We start from the raw sequence: 17660 nt of genomic DNA, 5'->3' as shown, positions 1-17660 counted from the left end.
TTCTCGTCAACCTCCACCATCAGCAGTATGGGTGTGTGGAGATGATTGCCTGGCGGCCCATTGATTGGTGTAGTTGCTTGTCTTTCCTCCAACATTAACATTAGCTGCCCCGCCCATGCTGCTGACACACTTGGGCTACGTCCATCTCTAAACCTTTATAAACAGTTTGCCTTTAGAGGCTAACCCCCCCCCCCCCCTTTTCCTGATGACGACCGCTTGTATTGCGAGCGAAACGTTGTGGTTTTTGTGTTTATTTTATTTGTATTACTGAAAGAACCAGAATAAGTCTACATTATAGACTGCCAATATGCTCATCAGCTTAAAATTCAGGCTACAGTCTACATAATAGACTGCCAGTACTTTCACTTTTTTATCATTATAATTATTATTTTTTCTATCTACGTGACTTTACAGAAAGAACCAAAGAAGATGAATTCCTGCAGTCACCAAAGTTTTAAGACATGAATCATGCTACTAACCCTGAGTGTTTATTGGATTACAACCCGCACCTGCGATTAGCACGGGTGGCTACGTACGGACAAAATCAACGACGGGTTTGCCAAGAGGGTTCAACACATTAATTATCGCGTCGTTCCTTTGCTGGGGGGGCAGCCTACCTGATCGCGCTGATCCAAGATGTGCGAAAAGGATGCCACCATGCACAGGAGGATCTGCAGCAGCTGTGACAGGTGGCCGTGAAGCAGGTGGCCCACGTTGGCCATGAGCGTGTCGACTGTGTTGAGGATGCCGTGCTGACGGCCCAGGGGAATCACAGAGCCCAGCTCCAGCTCCTGCACAGTACGTGTCACCGCGTGCTCGCAAGAGCCTGCGTCCACCAGCGACAGCGGCAACGGCATCATCATCACATGCCAGACACCACACATTCTCCAGTCTCACACACCAATAAACTTTATCTTCTACGAACGAAAAATAACTATTTAAAAAATGGGTTTTCATAAATTAATCAAATCCATTAAGAAATCGACAACCTCACAAAATGTACTAAATTCCTCATTTGTTGGCAATCACTGAATGTTTTAAACAAACTGATCTTTGGAACTGCAAAGCATTACCATGTAAAATCCTGCCACTACCACTTTCAATGTGTAAGGACAGTATGGGGCCTAGTTCCATAAATAATGATTGCAGCGATGAGAACAGGCAGGGTCAAGTGAGCTAACTGGGTGAGGAGTCAACGCGGGGGTAGAGATGGGGTGTTATATAGTGAGGCAAAGGAGAGAGTTCGGGGAAAGGGACGTGGAAGAGCAGAGGGGAAATAAAAGGCTGCACGGAGCGGGGTTCAAGGCTGCTGTGGGGATTGGGGGTCCGGACTGTCGTCGCTGACATCACGGGGGATCGCCCTCATCGTCTTGGAAGGCAGGGAAGGAAGTTATATAACTTCCCCGTGGCTACTACATCGACGGCTCCTATATAGTCAGTCCGCTATGTAGTGAACCTGCGTCCACCTGATAACGTGTCATCAAGTCGGGTGGACTGTAATATGTAATAAATATATACATATAACTTAAGCTAGACATCGTCTCTGAATGCTACATTACAAATGTGTACAACTAAACACAGTTTAGACATTGAACACTGACATACTTTAACACTGGCAGCAAACCCGGTTGAGAGTACAACAGAGACCACCAGAATAGGTGGCGTCGAGTCATATTAATTTAATCTGCTAATCCATACGTCGAGATGAACGAAAATGCAACTTGCGAGGTGCCACTGTGCGAAGGGGGTCCGCAGAGCGGCAGGCGAGTGGCTCTTACCCTCCATGAAAGTGGCGACAGGCTCCAGGAGGAGGCGCACAAACATGTGCATCTCCTCGGGCAGCGAGCTGGCCAGGAAGCGCAGCACGATGGACATGCGCGTGGTGGCCCCAGCGCGGCCCTGTGTGCGGTTCCCCGTCTTGCTCATCATGCGCCCGTACAGGATCCTACAGGTGCGGCACATGCGCGGTACTAAGACAAAGATCCCCCGTGTAGCCTTAACAGACTTGGGGCAAGTGCTGTTCATGAGTAGCGCCTATGAAGGACAGCACACACAAGGTGGTGGGTGGCCAGCACCACGCCTGGCTGCTTGCATCCCCCCAGTGGCGATGTTTACACCCTGCACCAGGCACATTGGAAGCCGAATTTACCTAGGCGAGGCTCAGGACCGATTCAGATAATCATGACCAGTGTTGGCCAAGAGTGAAAAATCGAACCCGGGTTGCTGGGTTCGTAGCGCAGTGTGGCATGAGCCACTGCACTCCACACGGTACATGCACCACATGGCACGCATTGAGATTAGAGCGCTAACCGCTGTGCTCCACGCAATACACGCACTGCATGGCACGCTCGAGGCTCGAGGCCCGTGCCACGTGAGGCTCGCTCGAGGGTAGCCATCTCTGAATTGCCAAAATCTTTAGTCTGGGCAAGTTGAGAGCGAGCCAATGAGAATTGTATTCGTGTGACTGTAGCAAGAGTTACAAAGAATCAAAACTAAGTTACAATGTGCAAACATTTCCACATTTTTTACGAATATAAGATTAGAGGACTTATTTACTGCACAGCATGTCTATCCATAATCAGTAATTGGACCTCATAAAAATGCCTAGCTCTCTTTGTAGGTCAATGGAGGATGAAGAATACACTGACGAACACCACTTTCTTCAAGACAGGAAGAAGAACGTTACTAAATATCAGAATTACCATTCGGTCATGTTTAGGGGATCACACAGATGTTTATATGGTTTGGCTAAGCGGTCACCAGAAGCGATTTTGGTTTAAAAAAATGGCAACACTTATTTTTTTCAACGGATTGTAAAAGCGCTCCACATGGCACGTGGGTTGAAGAGATCACCTCATTAGAACAGGCATGAGCTCAGCGCGGTCGTCAGCCTTCACGAGGCCAGCTTCCTCCGACACGCTGAAGTGCACAATCTCGTCCTTGAAGTAGCGGTCCTCCAAGAGCCGTTCCAGTCTCTCTCTGCACAGCACACCCGTCGCTCAGCCACTTTACTTCATAACACCTCCCCCCCAACAATCAAACACGCAAATGAAATGCTATAAAAACAAGACATCATTGATCCAACCAAAAAATAAAGGTAAATGTCGCACACACGCGTTGTGCGCACACAGAAGCTGCACATTCTTGATACCTGTAGGGCAAGAGATACTTGGGTTTGTAGGTCAGCAAGCACGAGAGAACCACCTTCTGAACATCCTGGTCCCGATGGCACAGCAACTGTGAATGGAAAAGCATTTTAGAATACTTGTAATCATTATCAGACAAGCTCCATCCACTGCTAGATGAACGCACGTTTATCGTCACCACCCCTCATTGTCCTGCGATGTAATAATGAATCTCTCTACGAAACACACGCATCGCTCCATGCGTCTCTGCTTCATTTTTAGCTCTTGTTACAAGTGTTTTTGTCCAACACACGTCATGGCAGGTAATATTAATGGATTTAAAACTTTCTTCTGTTGACGTAATGATACTATGCTATAACAACAGTCAATAGAAGTTTGGCCCTTGCAAGGAGTGTCACAGTTTTTACATTGTTCTTTCATAATCGGCCAAAGAATGAACAGGTTGCCGTAGTAATTGAATCATTTACAACAATATGAACTTGCTGAGCAGCATGGGCACTGAACTATCCAGATGCTTGCCTTCATATCATGAGTGTTGCCATTACTCTTCAGGCACAATGAAGTCAAAAAGTAAACAAGTTAGTTGTGCATCTGCACCATTTAGCTTTCATAAATAATAACCCATGTCCCAAGTGGACATCAGGACTACCTAAAGCAAACATGTTAGAAAGAATGGTGAGACAGTATTCCCTCATTATTTGCAAGGGATATGTGAATTGCACATTTCACGGATAATGATGTTGGCCTACAGCTTATAAAACTTCTCGATCTCTCATCTCTATCTCGTCACTTTCTCTCTCATCTCCTCCTCTCTCATCACTTTCTCTCAATTTTCTCTCGCAGCACTTTATCTCTCATCACATTCTCTCTCATCACTTTCTCACATCGCTTTCTTTCTCTCTCTCGATGCAGTCGTGGAGAGTTCCAGATGCGATTCGTGGATAGCCAAAATTTGCGGATAGCAAGTTCGTGCAAAAAGAGGGAATACGGTCTACTTATTTGTGTGTGAACGCAAGTATGAAGCCACTTTAATCTTTATAAGGAGTAAGCCTTAGTGATCAATTTTCACTTGAGTGATTTAAAAGTAATGTGTGATTTATACAGAGGATGAGGAGAAACCCACCTGGTAGTAAAGATCACGAAGCTTGGACTCCAGGTAGAGGGCCCTCGGATTGCTGAACTTGGAAAATACTTTAAGATGGGCCACCAGCTCTCTAGGAGACACCAGACAAGACAATTTGCTACTTGTTTAATGAGCACTGCATGTCAGTGTCAATATACTACTGGGAAACGCATTTTAGACAGTTTAGATATTCTATTGAATCTCTCTACTCCTTAAGTTCAACTTTAGCTTTCATAACTTTAATTTTTGCTTTATTTTCACACCGCTTCCAAGGCGAGTGAGCGTGCACGATCTCCAACTTCAAATGCAGAAGATCATGCGACTCAAGCACATGCCGCAAGTTCTGGTTACGGTTCAACTCACCCCTTCCTCCCTTGGGGAAGTCGATAAACAGAGCGCCACCAGTGAGAAGTCAACAGTGGATGTTCTGAGTATAAATTCTCCCACATCATAAGCGTTTGGTAGTTATGCCACTCGCTGAGAGGGAGAACCCTCGGTTGCCTAATTATATATGCGTATTCTTATAAGCGTACTTTGACCACAATAGCACGATGCCACTCTACTACAGCTGATTAAAAAAAAGCATGACTGAAGTCACCGAAGGAGATCCCATCCATTCTTAACCAAGCTCATTGTCAAGTGAAGCTATTCGAATGAATGGTTAGCTGAAGAAACAGGACGACCGAAGTTATCTCCCTCACTGAAGAGAACACGTGGTCACCTGACAGCCGCACGCCTTGGCTTTTTTCTGAAAGACTTCCTCTTCTGCTGCACTTGTTGAACCTCTTCATCCTTTTCATCCTCCTCCTCATCATCGCTCTCGCCCTTCCACGCGGCAGATGTTTCTGCCGACGCCTCCTCCGTCGGGGCACTCGCACAGCCCTTCTTGCGTAGATTTTCGGTGGGGGCTACGAGGAGATCTGCTGGGAAGTATTCCTGGCTGCGTGGGCACGCCATACATTACGTCCCGTCAATGTAAATTAGAAAACACAAAAACAAAATGCCTTTGCTACTACCAAAGCAAAATTAAAAGAGGAAAATACATAGCAAAAATTACATCACAAAACAAATTAGGCCCACAATTGAGAAAATATGAAAAGGATGGACGAGCCTAGTTAGGATGCATACGGCACATGTTGAACCTGGACACTTGTGTAGTGAGTCCAACTGAGTCGCAGACGTTATTCTTCAGAGGCAACACATTTATTGTAACACGTATATACAAAGGGGTAACTGCCCCTTAACCAGATACAGCCTGGGGTAGTGACCACCCAGCTAACTACACTATACGTAGGGGTTACAGCGACGAAGGGTCAGACTCTCACTCGGGTCCCCGGCCACGTGTTGATGCCTCTTCAGACGTAGGATGCAAAGTTTCCAGCTTGTAGAACGACGCGACCCCGGTCCCTCTCAGGGACCCACCTTATATCCTCCCGGGTCAGGGCCGGCTCCGCCCAGGCCCCGCCCGCCTTCGCGAGCGTTCTAGCTCACTCTCGATCCCTCTCAAGAGCTCTCCCTGGACACGTCATCACCCCCTAGCCCCCCCACTGGGGGCCTTCTCTGTGGACACTCCGGATCACGTGTCTACGGGGTCAACCAGAGTGCCATAGCCCGGGGCAACCCTGCCCCTGGGCTGACACTCTCCCGCTCCCCCTTGTGGGAGCCCGCACTACACGCTATGCGTGGTGCCCGTGCTATCCCAGCGCTACCAAGCACCGCTAGGGCTGGTACTACACCCACCTACTGGGTGTACGCGATGACGGTGCATCGCACGCCGTGCTGTGCTAGAGCCGGCCTCACACAGCAGCTCACACGGTGCTGCCCGCGACGTAAGTACATCGCACGCAACGGCCCTCCCGGGCCGGCACCATACAGTGACATCCCCGATGTCACTACACTTGCATTGAAACAAACAAATATATATATAGGTACATGCATCAGGCAAAGAAGCTGTCAACATTGGAAAGACTTAAAGAAGGATGCTGCCATTTTAGCTGGCAAAAAATAGTAGACCCTCCGATTTTATTTTGGACCAACATCAAGATGGGTGTTCAAATAGCAGAAAAATAGAACTAAAATGCAAAAAAAATTACATAGAATCATAACCAGAATAACATATCCAAACATTAGCTCTCTGGGTATTGAGAGCTGATAATGAACCCTAAACATCTTTAGTCTGTCTAAAGCTGGCTCTATGAGCATTCGGAGTTACTACTGGACCCGGGAAAATCCTTTAGGCTCATAAATTAACTCTCCTTTAAATTCCAAGGCTGCCACCTTAGTCTGGCTCAAAGAGCCTCAATAATCAACCATGATTATTACGACTGTAACGCTCTGTTAGTTGTTAACGCTACCACCACTGTGTACACTCACAATCATTTTTTATTTCAGCCCGTACATATGTTTGCTATAGAAATTGTAACCCAGTCCATAAAACATCAGCAGGTGGTGCACAAGAGTGGAGAGAAAGGGTACTCTTCAGTTTTTGAACAGCAGACCTCAATAAATTCACCCACCAGCCTGCCCTATTGTGACCCCTTTTCACGAGATTTTTCATCATTAAAAACTAAACTAGTTTGACTCCTTTCGCGCCTACGTGAAATATAGCCAAAATAACCAGGTCATAGAACGTTCCGGTCACAAATGGCATGAGCGATGGGCCACGTATTGGGGAGTTCAGGTCGATTTATAAGGTAGGACTAATCAGATCCAGTTACTCGCTCACTGGCAGTCAGTAAATTCCTTATCACTCTTCTATCGCTACTATTACTCCCAACCATGGCTACTGTTCCATTAAACTGTCTTCTTGATTCCTCTACGCACATTGAGGAATCTGTCTACCAGACTGTTTCATCTCACTTACATCGTATTCAACCCTCGCGCTCCACTTTGGATATCCCTCCGAATTCTCTTTTCCAAGCTCATTTAACAACCTAACTTTATCAATTCAAGAAATATATTCACCTTTACCTATTCCAACTTTAACAGTGTTTGGGGGGCCTTTGGGCCTGTGCTCAGCAACTGTTAAAAAAATATATACAGATGTGAGCGCATGGCTCCCCACAGTAGCACCAACCTGATAAAGCGGAGCAGCAAGGGCGAGAGATCTCGAGAATGTGGCTCCACCCTCTCCGGAAAATCAGCCATGGCCTTCCAGAGATGCAGGCGGAAGTTCACGTGATCTTGCCGCTCGGGGGACACTGTGAGCGCCAGCTTCTGCTGCCAGCACAAACGTTCAATGCTGCCAGAAGCTCCGTTTGGTCCAACAGCCTCGTCCTCTGTTTCATAATCATTCAGACTTTCGCGTAATATTCTCTCTGAGGATGTTTGGGGTGAAAAAAAACACGATAACACATAATTGAACATGTTATTTAGTACTGCTGTGTGGTGCACAAGCACAAATGACAACAGTGGTACGCATTCGTCAGCAACAGTGGCCTTACAAGGAAACAGTGAATAGACGACACTTCAGGCAATGGCCCTTCTTCACAGCACACTCCATAGCACATGAAGATGGGGCATTGTCCGTTTGCATCATAAATTGAATAATTGATATGTAAAGCATAACATTGCTCAAGAACTAGAATGACATACGTGCAAATGTACATTTATTTGGCTCCACTGGTTGGGGGAGGGCTTCACGACAGAAAAATGTGGCCAGTTAATTTCAAGAGCCTAACTTAAAAAAATCTGTTATCAATAATATTGGTTGCAAAAATATGAGTGTTCAAAAAAACATAACTCAAATACATGACACTTTTATCGAAGCAAATGTTCAAATAGTGCGTGAAAATGATATTCAGAAACTGCGTTTGGAAATATTACCAAAAGAAATCATGTTTACACTGTATACATGGCTTAATTCGTCACCTCAAAAAACAAACCGTCAAATACACTCATTAAGATATGGGGTTATGTGGATGTTTATTGTAAATACAAATAAACGGCTGGACTTTAACGAGCATGGAAATGATAATAGACGGCACTAAAGTAGGCGGCACAAGCATAAGATAGAACGCGCTAGCTCGGAAGTGGCAGGAATGGAACCAAGGGCAGACATGTTGCTTTTAAAACGATCCCACGGACTGTTTGTAAATAATTTAAGCGTGAACAATGACAGGGTTGGGAGAAATATTGACACCTCAAAAACAGCTCAATGTGAAAACTTGATTTGAAGCTTTCGTGACTGCAGGAATTACTCTTTGGTTCTTTCGGTAAAGTCACGTAGAAAGAAAATTTACGACGTATCGATTGCAACACAAGCAGTCGTCATCACGTAAAACTAAACCTCGAGATCTATTATTTCATTTATTTTCTTTCTACGTGACTTTACCGAAGGAACCAAAGAAAAGCTCAATGTGCATGTTAACAGCATGGTATGCAGTGCACAGTGTGCGCCAGGGTGTACGTTGTACAGACCACGGAAGAGGCTGCTTGCCGTGAATGTGGATAGGTTTGTGCATGTAGGGTATAAGTGGTGCAGCATGTGCTGGACAGTGCCACTGGTCCCTTGCAAGCCGTACCATTCTGAGAGGCCGCAAGTTCCAGCTGCTGCTCAAATACCTCCCAAAATGCCTTGCTTTTCATTTCCCGAGCATGAGAGCTGCCAAACAAAATAACCACTCTTTACACCACTACAATAGAAAAAATATGGAAATGGTGAGATTGAAAAACATTTCAGAAAAGTAACTCAAGAAAATAGACATCTAATACTCTATTACCATTTTTAACTACAGTAAACCCTCGCTAAGCGTGAGTTCTGGATTAGCGAGGTTTGTATATTTGCGAGCTACTAAATGTATACTAATTCCCTATTCGCGACCCGCCGGATTCCCGTGTTACGTGAGTGTACGTAGTGGCAGACCACCCTCACCGGAGAGGTGCGCACAGAATGTTGTTACATTGGAAACTGTCTGTGAAGATTAGGCACACCCTCGGCTGCCCGCTCAATCCTTAGTTGTATAATTCATTATTTATTTATTATAGTCATTGTTATGAAACATTTACCCCCTATGTTCACACGTACCAGCAACATAACCACATTTTTCCCATATAAACAAGGTTTCTGCATTGGCGGATTCTGCACTTGGGAGCGTTTCCAAGAACGTAACCACCGAGGATAGAGGGTTTACTATGTCAGAATAACGTGGAGGCGGTTCTTGAGCCTCAACATTTATATTTCTGTGACCAAAGTCTTACTTGTGCCAACAGAAGCATACACAATTTAGCGGTAGGGCTACGGTAGAGGTTGTAGCAATTAGGCCAAGTGGCTTGCAGTTTACTGTTTTAAGAATGGAACAATAGCTGTATTTCACCACTGATGTGGATGTTTGACCAATTTTATTTCACTGCTGATATTTGCAACATAAAAACACCCATTATCTTTGAATATGTGCAGTGGTAATTACCTGATGAGTTCCACAGCTGGATCCCAGAGCATGCTAAAGTTAATGTACAGAATCCCAATCAAATACCGCAACGCCACCTGAAAATGGAGAAAAGCATTCGTCACACAGCATGGCGACACGTCAAATAAGTGAAATATAACTCTGCTCATATATTTTACATGCCTCAGCTCCATCGATAACAGACATATAACCTCATAAAATAACCATACCACACTGAATGCCAGTAAGTGAAACGTTTCAGCAAATTGTCTGTGATAATCTCAACACGCGAACTAAAATGCAATGATAAACACATTATTCTAAACAAAGTTTTCCTGGCTGGATTCCTGGCACAAGGCTAAGTGCTCATGCGAGGCGATGTCACCGATATCCCTCTGTGCTGTGCCTGTTGGCGCATCGTATGGACACCGCGCCTCCTCCTACCCACCCTCCACCCTGCCACATATCCCGTGCAAATGTGCGAGATACACTATCTATCATACTATATTAGAAAAGGAGGGAGGGGCGGCTTGTTTAAAAACAAACACACACCTTTTTAAGGGTTTGTAACTCAAGAGTGCAATTTCCACAAAAACAATCTAAAAAAATCTAAGTAAAAATTCCTGAGCAATGTTAAGCAAACCGGATGATGATTTGGAAAGACGGTCAGAGCATGTGACCATCCCTCAATGGGCTCCATGTTAAAGAGGGAAATAAACAGTGCTTGTTCTGTAGAATGGTCCCCCTACCATAGAAATGTGAACATTCCACCAGTGGCTCAGGGTCGTAAAGGGAGATGTGAAACCCCTTCACATACTTTAGCGAGGAAACACATTGGCCTTTCATCGCTTAATTGCTGAGCAAGAAAGTTACACATTTAAACACATCCATGATAAATTTCGATTTAAAGCTTTCGTGACTGCAGAGATTCATATTCTTGGTTCTTTCGGTAAAGTCAAGTAGAAAGAAATTAATAAAATAATAAAAATAAAACATCATAAAATAATTCTCACGACGTTTCGGCCACAACGCAAGTATCCGTCTTCAGGTGAAGAACAGGTCTGTCAAGGAGACAAAAACTGAATGGAACGCCCCAGGCTTGGAGCGACTATTTATGTTGGGATGGAGGGGCGAAGAGCATCTTGATAAAATACTTTGCATATCAAGAGGAATTTAACATATTTATGGGAAATGCAGAAATGCGATTAGTGCTACTTGTGAAATGCGTAGGGGGTCTGGCGAGGGGTTTAAAGTCACTATGCCCATGCATTATGCAGGATTAGCAGCATCAAAGGGAGGAAGTGAGGTCAGAATTAATAAAGGGAAGGAATGTTAATAATATGGCGCAATGGGAGACTAGTGGTAGGAGGCTTGCAGTGGAGCAAAGAATCCATTCCTTGCGGAGAATACAAGATATATAGTCAATGTCAGTGAGTGGACTGCGGTCTGAAAGTCACCATAAACGGTGAACACAATCAGTTAAGATCCGAAATGGTTTATTACGTCCTTCCAATGATTGCTGAGCCAGAATCCATCTTCTCGGTTGAAATTGTCTCTGTGTTTGTATATGTGGATCGCCTCACGGACAAATCTCTCATGGTAGCCGGATGGCTTGCAGAGAACCTCTGTCTTGGAGAAGTCAATATCATGTGAGCCCACTGAATTGTAACAGTGATCTGCCACGGCTGAGGTGTTTGTCCTACCGTGTTTCAAATCTGCTTTATGTTCACGGATGCGGTCCGAGACATGCCGTTTGGTTTCTCCAATGTAACTGCTACCACAGAGGCAACTTAGCTTGTAAATGCCAGGGTACTGTATGTCTGGAACTACGTCTTTTACAGACGGGACCAGATCACGGATTTTGTGTACTGTGTTGAATCGGACCCGGATCTTGTGTTTTACCAGGATTTTGGAGATCTTTTTTGTAACCCCAGCAATGTAGGGTAAGGCGATGGTTTTGAAAGGCTCCTCAACAGGATCCTTCTTGATGGTTGGAGTGATGGCTTTGCGGATTGTGTAGTCGGAGTAACCATTAGCCTTAAGAGCTTGGCGTACGTGTTTGAGTTCACTGGCAATGTGTTCCTGGTCGGAGATGCATTGGGCTCTATGGTATAGAGTCTTGATGAGGGAATTCTTCTGGGATGGATGGTGGTGGGAATCCGGTTTTAGGTAAGCATCCGTATGGGTGGCTTTCCTGTAGACAGAGTGGCTCATTGAACCATCAGGTCTCCTTTTAATTAGGACATCCAAAAAGGGTAGCTTGCCATCTTTTTCGACTTCTATGGTGAATCTGATGGCTGGGTGTATGGAATTGATGTGGTCGAGGAATTGGTCTAGAGCAGGTCGGCCGTGTGGCCAGATGACAACAGTGTCATCTACGTACCTCTTCCATAAGGTCGGGCAGAGAGTGGCAGTCTGGATGGCGTCAGTCTCAAATTTCTCCATGAAAACGTTGGCTACAACCGGAGATAGGGGGGCGCCCATTGGGTGCCCTCAGTTTGTTTGTAGAAAGTTCCATTCCAGGTGAAGTATGTGTTGGTTAAGCAGTGTCTTACCAGGGGGGGTACCCCAGTATCTAGTCCTTGATGAACCAAGTCTTCAATGATTGCGATGGTGTCAGGTACAGGAACTTTGGTGAATAAAGAAACCACATCAAAACTGACAAGCAGGTCGTCTGGGGACAGGGAAATTCCCTTGATTGTCGATACCAGATCAGTGGAGTTTAGTACCGCAGAGGTGGTTTTTCCAGTGAAAGGCCGCAGGATTTCAGACAAAAAACGAGCCAGTTTGTAAGTGTCATCCTCTCAGCCGACAAAGGCAATGCCACGGTTATCATGGACAAAATAGAATACAACAACAATTCAAGAACTACTCAACGATGGTAGCTATACAAAAATAAAAAGAGACCCCACCAACAGCCTCGTCATTAAAACCAACAAAATCATTTCTGATTCAACCACATTATTTGATCAAACCAAACAGTTCTCGTTGAAACCTTCTGCAGCGAGGCCACCAAGATTATATGGCTTGCCAAAGATACATAAAGAAGATACACCTCTTCGTCCCATTGTCTCCACTATCAACTCCCGCACTTACAAACTGGCTCGTTTTTTGTCTGAAATCCTGCGGCCTTTCACTGGAAAAACCACCTCTGCGTCTGTAAAAGACGTAGTTCCAGACATACAGTACCCTCGCGTTTACAAACTAAGTTGCCTCTGTGGTAGCAGTTACATTGGAGAAACCAAACGGCATGTCTCGGACCGCATCCGTGAACATAAAGCAGATTTGAAACACGGTAGGACAAACACCTCAGCCGTGGCAGATCACTGTTACAATTCAGTGGGCTCACATGATATTGACTTCTCCAAGACAGAGGTTCTCTGGAAGCCATCCGGCTACCATGAGAGATTCGTCCATGAGGCGATCCACATATACAAACACAGAGACAATTTCAACCGAGAAGATGGATTCTGGCTCAGCAATCATTGGAAGGACGTAATAAACCATTTCGGATCTTAACTCATTGTGTTCACGTTTATGGTGACTTTCAGACCGCAGTCCACTCACTGACATTGACTATATATCTTATATTCTCCGCAAGGAATGAATTCTTTGCTCCACTGCAAGCCTCCTACCACTAGTCTCCCATTGCGCCATATTATTAACATTCCTTCCCTTGTGACTGCAGGGATTCATCTTCTTGGTTCTTTCGGTGAAGTCACGTAGAAGGGAAGTAATAAAATAATAAAAATAAAACATAATAAGCATATTATATATTTTTTACGATGTAGAATTGTAATGTATTACTTACTGTTAGTAACTCAGCTTATTGTAGAGTATATTTAGTATACTGATGATACAATGTAGATTATACTTTAGTTGTTTACGTGGTGGTTTTAGTTACTGCAGCTACATACTATTAACACTCCTTCCCTTTATTAATGCTACCCCTATCCCCTCCCTTTGATGCTGCTAATCCTGCATAATGCACGGACATAAGTAGTACTATTCACATACCTGCATTTCCCATATCCCCTCCCTTTGATGCTGCTAATCCTGCATAATGCACGGGCATAAGTAGTACTAATCACATACCTGCATTTCCCATATCCCCTCCCTTTGATGCTGCTAATCCTGCATAATGCACAGGCATAAGTAGTACTAAACACATACCTGCATTTCCCATAAATATGCTAAATTCCTCTTGATATGCATATTCTTTCGTCAAGGCGCCCTTTTCCCCCCTTCCAACCCAGCTTATATATATGCTCCAAGCACGTGTGCTGTTTCATTCAGACGCTGTCACCTCGACAGACCTGGTTTTCACCTGAGGACGGCTGCTTGCGTTGTGGCCGAAACGTCGTGAGAATTATTTTATTATGTTTTATTTTTATTATTTTATTACTTCCCTTCTACGTGACTTTACCGAAAGAACCAAGAAGATTCCTTCCCTTTATTAATTCTGACCTCACTTCCTCCCTTTGATGCTGCTAATCCTGCATAATGCATGGGCATAGTGACTTTAAACCCCTCGCCAGACCCCCTACGCATTTCACAAGTAGCACTAATCGCATTTCTGCATTTCCCATAAATATGCTAAATTCCTCTTGATATGCAAATTATTTTGTCAAGACGCTCTTCGCCCCTCCATCCCAACATAAATAGTCGCTCCAAGCCTGGGGCGTTCCAGACCTGTTCTTCACCTGAAGACGGCTACTTGCGTTGTGGCCAAAACGTCGTGAGAATTATTTTATGTTTTATTTTTATTATTTTATTAATTTCTTTCTACGTGACTTTACCGAAAGAACCAAGAAGATACATCTATGACAATTACGCAAACACCAAAAAAATGCTCATTACACGATTTCCAAACTTTTTTCTCCAACGATCCCAGCACAGACCCCCGCCGCCTGCCCCACGGTGAGTGAGTGCTGCCGTGCGGTCTGCACATGACTCAACGCGTTCACTGACAATGATATTTGCAGCAGAAGATGGTGCTTGCGCAATCCTTCACGCACATTCCAAATGTTTGCACCTGATTCACGCCGCAGTCTGCATCCCCTACCTCACAGCCCAAAAGGCTTCCATGTCCCCCCTCCTTCCCCTACCAGGTGAGAAGCGCCGGTGTGTACGCACAACCGCCTAATCCGAGAGAGAGAACGGCTTGGCCGCCATACCTGTTGGTAGGGTCCCTCCGGGACACAGTCGGACAGCAGGTCGTAGCGCAGTTTGCGCATATGCAGCAGCTTCTCACGGTATTCCGGCAACGTGGGCTCCACCAGCTCCGCTCGCAGGCAGATCTCGAACACGCTCGTCTGCTTCGACGCCTCCTACCCCCACCGCATCGTAACACAAACAATCAGCGTCGATATCACCTCCGTACAAGACTTGACAAAAGAGGACGCTTTGTAAAAGTGTGCAGATTATTTGGTGATGCTGTGTTTGGCAGCGGTGCACAGACAGAAATAATGCCTTAAAATGGAAAAATATAATAGGTGACTTTTCGGACAATATGCCTCCTTCAGCGCATAGATAGGGTGGCCAGAGACATGGAATGGAGAGACGTAACTATTCACTCCATCACTCTGGAGCTATTCACTCCATCTCTCTGGCCTCTCAGGTCCTTTGAAGAAGGGCCATTGCCCAAAAGGTCCCTTATTATATTGTTCCTGAAGGCAGCGTTATTGACGAATGCATTGAGTGGTTATGAAAGTTAAATCTACTTACCACAACTATTTGTTAATTCTGAACAAGTGTGTATGTGGTATATAAAATGGCTGGTGTATTGCAGGCACACTAGCCACTACTTTGATTCTCTCCCAAAAAAAAGTGTGATTATATTCTCAAATTCTTTCATGGTGTGCTCTGCAGCACTATATTTGTCTTATTTCCAACAAAAGCTAACAATGTGTATATATATACATTTCAGTCATTACTTTGCAGGGCCATTCTCAAAACATTAAATGGCTGATGATGTATAGGCTGGATGCGAATATTTGAACGAGGCGGAGAGAGAGAAGGTTCGACATAAGAATACAGTAGAACCCCTCTTAACGAGCACCCCTGTTAACGACTAATCATTTAACGACGGGCCTCCATAGAGCCCAATGTGTTCGCATACCGACCATTCTCCTAGTAACGACGGGCTGTTGTAGGTAAAGTCATTTTTAATTAATGCATTAATTAACAATGTTTATTTTAATGTTTTTGTTTATAACGTTAGTATCTTTATGTATTAAAATCCATTGTTTAAATATGACAAAGTACGATTTTTGGATGAAGGGTAACTCTAAATGCTATCGGAACGAATGAAGGCTTTAACGTGTATTTCCTATACTCGCTTAATAACCAAATCGCTTAACGACTGGTTTCGTGGAACCATTTACCATCGTTAAGAGCGGTTCTACTGTACAAGTGCTCCTGGCCGACTGGCTGGGAAGGGCAGATTGAGGATCATGTCCAAAGGAAGTGCGGGGTTGCTCGTTATCTTGAAGCTAAAGAGGAGATCACACTCCCTCTCCGTGTGCAGTCTCTAATCGACGGGCCCCAGGTCGTGCGGGGTTTGACTGGACACCCTAAACAGGACTGTGGTTTAATCAAAAACATCTTAAATACAAACATCTTGCATCTTCCCATAAATAAGGCATTTTTGGGTCAATCACTCCTAAGTTCATTGGCTAAAAGATTCCAGCCACGTTAACCTCCGATGTTATAATTAAATGTTGAAGTAGGGAATTTTACCTCATCAACCTTGTGCAGATTTACTTCAAAATTATTGAGTATTCTTAGGGTCAGTAGCCGCACCTATGAGAAGAGACAAATACAAATAGCATTGCAGCAAAGATCATTTGCAAATATTCCATTATATATGTAATTCACCACAAAACAATGACATTATTGAAAGCTAAACTTAATTTAATATATTTAATATTATAAATGCTTAAGGAATTAAATGCTTACTTTGGAAATAGCTAGTTTCTGTGTAAAGGAGGTATTTGACCATAAGCTAGGCTAAAGCTACATTTTGGATAAGAAAGACATGTGATCTAAATTAGATTTGTATTTTACAAGAGCCCCATTACCAATGTTTCCTTGCCTTCGCTATGAGCAACACAATAGACATGACACCTCTTTCCCATATGTATCCATCTACAGAAAAAACCAGGAGTATTTTATTTGACAGATCTCACCAGCCACAAGGCCTCCTCGGAGTGGCCATTTTCAGCAGCATTGGTTTAATTCAAGCGATCTTCAGTATCTCATCAGCAGTGCTATGCTTATTTAAACCAATGCTCTGTTAGATGCGTGCCCTGCATTGATTCAGCTACACAAGACGTGTTTTTCCTTCATTTCTAGAAACAAATTAAGGTACCCTTGCACTGGAGGAGGAGAGATTTTTCTCAAGCGGAGGAAAAATCTCCAGCAGATGCTGTGCTGAGAGCAGGTGGTGCTGCCCTGTCAGTGCCAGCCTCGTGTAGCACAGGTCTGCCAGCAGCAGCACGGACAGCTCGCTGGGGAAACGCCTGGAGAGCAGATCCATGGAGTTACACACCCATTCATAGTTACACACCCATTCATAGCTACACACCCATTCATAGTTACACACCCATGAATAGAGCCACACACCCATTCATAGAGCCACACACCCATTCATAGCGTTACACACCCATGAATAGAGTTACACTCAATCATGGTTACACACCCATTCATAGAGTTACACACTGTTTCTGCTGGGTGGACAACTGGTGATCTCTGATTTGCAATACAAAGGTGCTAACCATTATACCACCACGCCACAATAAGCAAAGAGCAGAGTTGTCCTGGTGAAGAGTGAGCTTCTTACTGCACCAGCGTGATGACCAGTGGGCAAGGCAAGACAGCAAGCACATCCACGTCCTCCGTCAGGCTGAGCAGCGACGAGACGGCCTGCCTCAGCACAAACAGCAAAAGCCCTGCATGCGGCCCGAAAGAAACGTTACAAAACAATCGGTTGCTTGAATGCCC

At 44.6% G+C, this 17660-nt stretch overlaps 1 protein-coding gene across 2 annotated transcripts in view; it reads right to left on the bottom strand.

Moving 5' to 3' along the window:
• Positions 1 to 17660, bottom strand: part of UTP20 (UTP20 small subunit processome component) — a 116636-nt gene that overhangs the window by 84933 nt on the left and 14043 nt on the right. For both annotated transcript variants that reach the window (XM_078596680.1, XM_078596679.1), the window contains exons 16-28: positions 17500 to 17608; positions 17029 to 17179; positions 16398 to 16460; positions 14834 to 14986; positions 9678 to 9754; positions 8793 to 8872; positions 7346 to 7586; positions 4991 to 5209; positions 4270 to 4360; positions 3152 to 3237; positions 2854 to 2979; positions 1779 to 1945; positions 618 to 826 (exon numbers count right to left, since the gene is read on the bottom strand). In XM_078596680.1, the coding sequence (XP_078452806.1) occupies positions 618 to 826; positions 1779 to 1945; positions 2854 to 2979; positions 3152 to 3237; positions 4270 to 4360; positions 4991 to 5209; positions 7346 to 7586; positions 8793 to 8872; positions 9678 to 9754; positions 14834 to 14986; positions 16398 to 16460; positions 17029 to 17179; positions 17500 to 17608 (1772 nt within the window). The remainder of the gene's footprint in view (positions 1 to 617; positions 827 to 1778; positions 1946 to 2853; positions 2980 to 3151; positions 3238 to 4269; positions 4361 to 4990; positions 5210 to 7345; positions 7587 to 8792; positions 8873 to 9677; positions 9755 to 14833; positions 14987 to 16397; positions 16461 to 17028; positions 17180 to 17499; positions 17609 to 17660) is intronic.

The sequence above is a fragment of the Lampetra planeri genome, chromosome 8 (genome assembly GCF_965212315.1).
Source record: "Lampetra planeri chromosome 8, kcLamPlan1.2.h2, whole genome shotgun sequence".
NCBI classification, from domain to species: domain Eukaryota; kingdom Metazoa; phylum Chordata; class Hyperoartia; order Petromyzontiformes; family Petromyzontidae; genus Lampetra; species Lampetra planeri.
The sequence above is the reverse complement of the archived record's forward strand: the minus strand, read 5'-3'. Positions and strand labels throughout refer to the sequence as shown.